The 7,428-nt window shown below is 32.3% G+C and overlaps 1 protein-coding gene across 1 annotated transcript; it reads left to right on the top strand.

The window, feature by feature from the left end:
* The first annotated feature begins 5,331 nt into the window (after positions 1–5,331).
* LOC123910921 (ribulose bisphosphate carboxylase small subunit, chloroplastic) lies at positions 5,332–7,015 on the top strand. Its single transcript, XM_045962212.1, has 3 exons — positions 5,332–5,724; positions 6,010–6,144; positions 6,571–7,015. Exons 1-3 carry the CDS (start codon positions 5,554–5,556, stop codon positions 6,799–6,801), a joined length of 537 nt encoding a protein of 178 aa, XP_045818168.1. The 5' UTR covers positions 5,332–5,553; the 3' UTR covers positions 6,802–7,015.
* The last annotated feature ends 413 nt before the right edge of the window (positions 7,016–7,428 follow it).

The following is a 7,428-nucleotide window of genomic DNA, read 5'->3' as shown; positions in this document are numbered from 1 at the left end:
ATGCAAAATATTCATGTGAATCTTAGAGTACTGATAACAAACCCTAACATACTTTTCACATACACAAAAGACACATGCTACAAAAGAATCACAATGTTAATTATCTTAAAGTTGTGTGTGCATCAGTGCAATACCTTTGGCTCTGTAACTCTCTCTCCATATCCCAATATTTATCACATGAAACAAAATAAACATTTAAGGTTCCTACAAAGAAAGAAAGGAGTTAGTAAAATTGGAACTTTACCATGTCTTTAAGCTAGCTTTCAATATGTGATATATGTGGAGCTCACCTGATTGGATGGACAACAAGGGAAACCTGGTGCCGCAGGTTTGACTGTGCAGATACCTTTATTTCCTAGGATTAAACAATAAAAATAGGAACACTTTAGTAGTTACTACCAATAAAACTAATGATAGTGTCCATAAAGTTTCTCAATGAAACTTTTTCAAACTATTTGCAGTATACTGGAAATATGATGTATATGGCCACCAATGGCATATACCTGTAAAACCCCTCTCTGCTTATCCAATTCCTAGCTGGGTTATTCACCTTAGTGCCTTTGATAATATTCCATGTAAAGGAAAATAAAGGAAGGTTTGCATAGTTCATTGTCCTTTAAACATCAATGAACATAAAAAAGTTACTTCATGGCTTCTGCTTATCTTCTATTTGAATATAAAATGCCAAATATAGGCACATTCTTAACTGCCCACTTTTGTGGTTCCTATATAAGATATCAAAGTCTTCCATAAGAACAATATCAAAGTAGCCACAATACAATATCATTTTAAAGCCAAAATGCATAAGCATCCAGATCTTTTAATAGAAGAAATATGTAATAGGTATTGAGAACAAACCAAAAGAACAATATCTCTTGATGCAAGAGCAATAATGTCAGCATAAAACACAATGCCAGGACATGCTTGTTCTACTTCCTCCTTAATCAAGTCAATTTTATCAAAACCTTTCAATGTCTAATTTGGAATAGCCTGCTTCTCATACGAACTGTTTCGATCCTCCAAGAGCAGTGAAGCATCACAACCCTGATTCAGCAACACCACAAGCAATTAGAACAAAAAATCAAAATCATAACAAAGTAAGAACTTTTCTGCATAACTCGGAAAGGTTTCATTTGTTGGAAGCAAAACTAATTAACACCCATTTAAATTCAGAAAATAAGAAGACTAAATATATGATCTTGGATGTAAAACAAACAAAATTAAAACATCTCATTTCTGCATAATTGAAAGTAAAGAGACTAAAATCACTAAATTTATCATCTTGGATGCAAAAGACACAAATAAAAACAACTCATTTCCACATATTGAAGAACAATAAAGACCCACTTGAATTCACATTATAAAAAGATCAACTTTATGATCTAAGAAGCAAAATACACAAAACACAAAAACACTCAATTTCCACATAATTGAAGAACAATAAAAGACCTAAATGAACGTGGATTTTGAAGCGTGATTGAAGGTGAATTGAGAATGGTTGAAGGAAACGTGAATCGAAACGTGAGTGATGTAGTGAAAACGAATCCAAATCGGAAACATCGAATCGTGAACGAATTTGAACCAACACTCATTCCTAAACTACCCGCCGTTGTACACACACCGTCGCCGCAATACACACTAAAACCGCCGAAATTTACAACCAGCAAAGGCAGTTGAACGAATGCTGCAATAACCGTCGGCATTGACAAGAGCGGCGGCGGTTCACTTGCTAGTGCCTCCAATTGCCCGTTGCCATCTCCATAATTTCCATATTCCACAATATGATCAATAGTGTAACCTTCATCCATTCCCTCAAAACCATCCCCTTTCTCCCTAGCATCAGGACCTTGATGTGACTCGTTAAAAAAGAAACACAGTATTTACCTTAGGAAAAAAAACAGAAATCAACTTAAGTACATGAATCAAAATGTTAAATGTTAATTATCTTAAAGTTGTGTGTGTATTAGTGCAATAGTTTGGAGGTGAAACAAACAAAAATCAACAGAAATCACAAAAGCCCCAATTTATACCCTAAATCATGCATATCAAATAACCATAAGCAAAAGGAAAATTAAAATCAGAATCTTTTGAAGAATAAGGAGAAGAGCAGAATCAAAAGGACCAATGAACTAACCTTGAATCGAATGAACGAGTTCAACGTAGTAGACTGATTTAATTTCGTCGAAGAGAAGGGACGATTGTGTTAGGGTTTTGTCCAGAGAGGGAGAAGAAATTTTGTAGAAAGGGAGAAGCTTCAAGCTGAGATGGAGAAGACGATTTGCAGAGGGTGAGAACCGGTGAGATTTTCGCCGGAGAGGGAGAAGCTGTGTGTGTTTTGGTGGTGTGAAAGAGAGAAGAAAAAAAAATTAAAATATAAAAAGGGAAAAGGAAGTCACACGTGAGGTAGAGTATAAAGCCAAAGTATAAATGAACAGTTTTCTACTATGTTGTATATTTGTTAGAGATTTGGGTCTGGATAGCATTTCTGATCCCTATAAGGAAGTCAGAGCATCATTCCAATGAGAAATAGTGAGCAAAGAAAGACCCTGCTGAGCAAGCAAGTCATCCATCCACCTAGGGATATGGAAAACTATACAGTTCATTTTTCTAAAAAGAATCATAGTTTTGTGACATCTATTTCTTAGGTTCCAAGCAACATGAACGGATGAATTTTTGAAAACTGATACCACCAAAATTGAATCATTTTCTAGCCATAAATTCTTCCAATTCATCTGATAAGTCAACTCAATTGTTCTCATAGCTTCACATATAGTTCAACTTGATAGGAAGATGAGTTTCTCATTCAGCAAAATCAAACACTCCTTTTCCCCTTCATGGAAAACAAATGTACTAAGGTACACATCTTCATCGAAAAACACTCCTTTTTCCCAAAAAATAAAACCAAAAAATAAAAGTTTGGTCCTATTTAGACCTCATTTTAGGGACCAAACTGATTAACGGAGATGTCTTTAAGGGACCTATTCGGACTTTTTTTTCTTTAAGGGACCTATTTGGACCTTTTTTTCTTTAAGGGACCAATCTGAAACCAAAAATGTCTTTAAGGGACCATTTTACTAATTAAGCCTAATTGTATATATTGTCATATTTTGTAGTATTAACACACATGTAATCCTTTATCATATTTATGATTAAAATCTTGTCAATAAGTTGATGGAGTTTTTTGTGTTTGTATCCAAAAACTATATGAGATATATTTTTATATAGAGAAGATTCTTTTTAAAAAATATTTTTTATGAAAAATGTTCTCATTCATTTATGACACAGCTTGGATCAATTTTAGTGCATTGTTGACCATCTACCTACCACTGGAGTTGAACCTACCTTATACTTTATTTTGTAGTTTTAGGTTGTTAGATTTCAAATTTAATTTTTGGGTGTTATTATTTTTTTTTGCTAAGAGCATTTGGTCCATTGGATTGTCTAATTTTGTCTGGGAATCAGTTTTGACATTAAGTGATTTCAACCTCCTCCTGATCACAGTTGTGGGGATCGAACCATGATCCTTCATATCAAATTCAGTGGCAATAATCACTAGATGAACTAACGCTTGATATTTTTAGCTGTTATTAAGCAAACCAAAATGTTAGACTCTTACACGGATCAATGGTTTTTGTACTAAATTTTTGGACGGTTGATTAACTTTTCTACTTAATGTTAAAATTGAACATTTTTATCAAAAGGAGGGCAACAACAACAAGGATTAAACAATATGTAGTGGTGACAATCGAATTCCTACAATTTTTTTTCAAGTAGTTTAGTGGCTAAAAATTTCACCTTTAAAATAGATAAATGGGATGACTGGAGTTCGAATCTCAATCTTTATATATATAATGCAATGTCCTATCAACTGAGCTAAGCTCACGGAACAATTTAAATCCTACATTAAAAAGATTAATAGGCATGAAAATATTTTATAAAAATAAATTGAACTCACTAGGAAAATATTTTATCATAATAATATATAATAATTTTCTGCATCACATTCATCTTAGTTCCTTTTCGTACATGCGTTGTTGTCTTCCTTACTTTAGAACAAGTGTTTCACCACTTACAAAATTGCATAGTTGTAAAATCATGCATATCTTTGTTTTTTGTTCTGAGGGAATGAGATAAAAATCCTTGCAAGTTGACAAAGATGTGGCTCAGAAGAAAAAAGAAACATTTTTTCTTAAAAGAAAATAAGTTAATTTTTATTTATTTTTTAATATCTAGGACCTTTCTTACACAAAAGAATGTGACAATTTATTATGGTGAAATTCTCAACTATTAACCAACATAATCCAAAACATATAAATAATGAGATTGGCATTAATGAGATAAGGCATATTTGATATTCTTGACTTAGTAATATACATGACTTTTGATTTTTAAGCTTTATAACATTTATCTCATACAAATGCAAATTTAAGATAAGGATTTTTTGTATTCTTTGGTTTTGAGTACATGAGGAGGTTATAACCATGTGTCATATGTGGGTCTTATGTTTTCAATATTGTATGTTTGGCTACTAATCAAGCAAGCATGATAAGCCCCATCTTTCTCTCTACCACCCCTTATCTTATGTACACATTTTGCTTATCTTCAATTTGCCATTGTAAATTCTAACCAAAATCTTACCAAAAAAATTAAACAATGCTAGTGAAAACTATTGTTGTAATATTAATAGCATTGGTCCCAAGTAATGGTGAAGAGATACAAATCTATTTTCAGCTATCCAACAAAAGGGATAAGAGTGCAGTTGAAATTGAAAGATTTTCTTGAAGTTTCATTCCTCTCCAAGAAAAATTAACATTTACTATCTAACTTTCAAATTTGGATTTGGTACATTGACTAAATTAGATAAACTAAGCTAAACTCACGAGGATTGTTTTTAAAGTAGATTTTATTTTCATGTAATTTGAACTTAATGATTAATGAACTTCCTCTGCGATGAATCGTTTGGGAGAATTCAAGTTCGATTCATAGTGGAAACAATTCTTAGTCAGATTTTACTTACTTTGCGACCTAATTCTGGATTACTAGAAACTGCTTCCCGTAGAAACCAAATGGTTAAATACAAAAAAAAATACTGAATCCCTAAATTTCACTCCTACATTATAAAGCATAATTGTAGCAACAAAGGTACAAATGTTATTACTATTCACTCAATATAGACATATAAGAAATTATGGTGACATTTTCACAAAATATGTTGAAGAAGTAAAATGGGATGTCAAAAAGATATCAACTTCACCACAATCACACATTTTATGTACTTCCAAAGAAGAGATAAGATTATGAAGCCAAATCCACGTGGCATTACCATAGTGGTACCTAACGATAAGGCTACCATTTCAAAACATTACATTCTCTTGTGGCCAATATTATCAAATATTCAATCCAACGGATGACAATTTTCAGCCACCAATTTTTTTCAATCCATACCATTAGATTAGTAACATCCAAATTTCACCATTATATATAGCAAGTTTGAGTAGAAGCATAAGCAGAAGCAAAAAAGTAGTACTTGGTGAACTAAGAAGGAAAAGAAAAATGGCTTTGATTTCCTCCGCCGCAGTCACCACCGTTAACCGGTCTCCGGTACAAGCCAGCTTGGGCAGTACTTTCACCGGTCTCAAATCCTCAGCTGGATTCCCAGTCACCAAGAAGAGCAATGACATTACCTCCATCACAAGCAACGGTTCAAGAGTTCACTGCATGCAGGTAACATACCTAATCTATATACCCCATCAAAAATTAATTTAATTTAATGTTATGTTATATTTAAATTATGTAACTTATATGTATAAAAAAAAAATATGTACCTTATAAGGTTACTTAATTTGACACAATTGGACTAAAAAGAATGTTACAAAAAATAAAATAATTTTGGACTATGATTTTATGAAATTTTATCTACAATGTATGTCTACCAAAATTTTGTTACAAGTAATTAAAATTGTCAAATTTTGTTAACCATTTACTTAATTTTATGCATAATATTTATAGGTGTGGCCACCAGTTGGCAAGAAGAAGTTTGAGACCCTTTCATACCTTCCACCACTCACAGAGGAGCAATTGCTTAAGGAAGTAGAGTACCTTATTAGGAAGGGATGGGTTCCATGTGTTGAATTTGAGTTGGAGGTTAATTTTATTTACTCTTGCAACCCTTTTTTATTTCTTAATTTACGAATTTAATTACTATACACTGTCAGTAAAAAACTTTTTTATACGGACTTTCTTAAATTATATCAACAAATATCTACATGATAAAATATGATTGAATGATGTTAAAAAAATATTTTACATAGTCTTTTGAAAAATTATAATTTTATATTGGTCTGAGGAATCAATATTGCTTTGGGTCGACAATTCTTTCATTCACACAGTCAGTACATCGATGATTGTTGGATTGAGATTAGTCTGAACAGTCTGATCTCAATTGAACAGTTCTCATTGATGTGCTGACTGCATGAATGCGGAAGATTTCTGACTGCAGAGACAATTCGAATTTGTGTTTCTTCGAGTTATGAATATTTTAGGGTTGATGAATTTGTTGTGTATTTATAGAAAGGATTTGTCTACCGTGAGCACAACAATTCACCAGGATACTATGATGGACGTTACTGGACAATGTGGAAGTTGCCATTGTTTGGAACAACTGATGCATCTCAAGTGTTGAAGGAAGTTAATGAAGCTAAAAGTGTTTACCCAGAGTCATTCATCCGTATCATTGGATTCGACAATGTTCGTCAAGTCCAGTGCATTAGTTTCATTGCACACACACCCAAAGTCTACTAAATTTGATATTTGCACCACCCTTTATTATTGCTTTGTTTGTACTTCACCCTTGTAAGAACTATATTTCCCATTTGTTTTATGTTTTTTAATATTTCATCATCAATATAGTATCATCCTGTTGTATTTTTGGTTATTATGTATTCGGATTTCCATTGGAAATTATGAATGGATGAGAACTATCAATAATAAAATATGTTGTTTCTTTCTTCCCAAATTTTATTGCTTCCATTTAGAGGATGCAGGTAGTAATAATAAATTTGTTGAATTGAAACTACCCATTTCAAACATTCATTACATATCAAGGTTGAAAACTTTACTAAATTGAAGTTTTTATCAAGGTTTCAAATTGTTGTGATTTTCGATATTGTGAAAATTTGCGGTCAAATATGGTCGATGTAACAGTAACTAATACAATTGTGACTTAGTCATGAAGACATCAAAAACATTGATGTCGCGGTCACAATTATAGTCACATTTAAAAACTTATTTATCATTGATGTGTTAGTTACTAAATTAGGGCTAACAAGGCAACTTTTATGTATAGATGTTCTTATATACTTTGGTTATTCATAAGAGAAATGAAGTACATAATATAATTTGTGCTAAGCAAATATTTTCTTGTCTATT

This window comes from Trifolium pratense, linkage group LG2 (assembly GCF_020283565.1).
Source record: "Trifolium pratense cultivar HEN17-A07 linkage group LG2, ARS_RC_1.1, whole genome shotgun sequence".
In the NCBI taxonomy this organism is placed as follows: Eukaryota; Viridiplantae; Streptophyta; class Magnoliopsida; order Fabales; family Fabaceae; genus Trifolium; species Trifolium pratense.
Note: the sequence above shows the minus strand (reverse complement) of the source record. Positions and strands in the feature narration are given on the sequence as shown.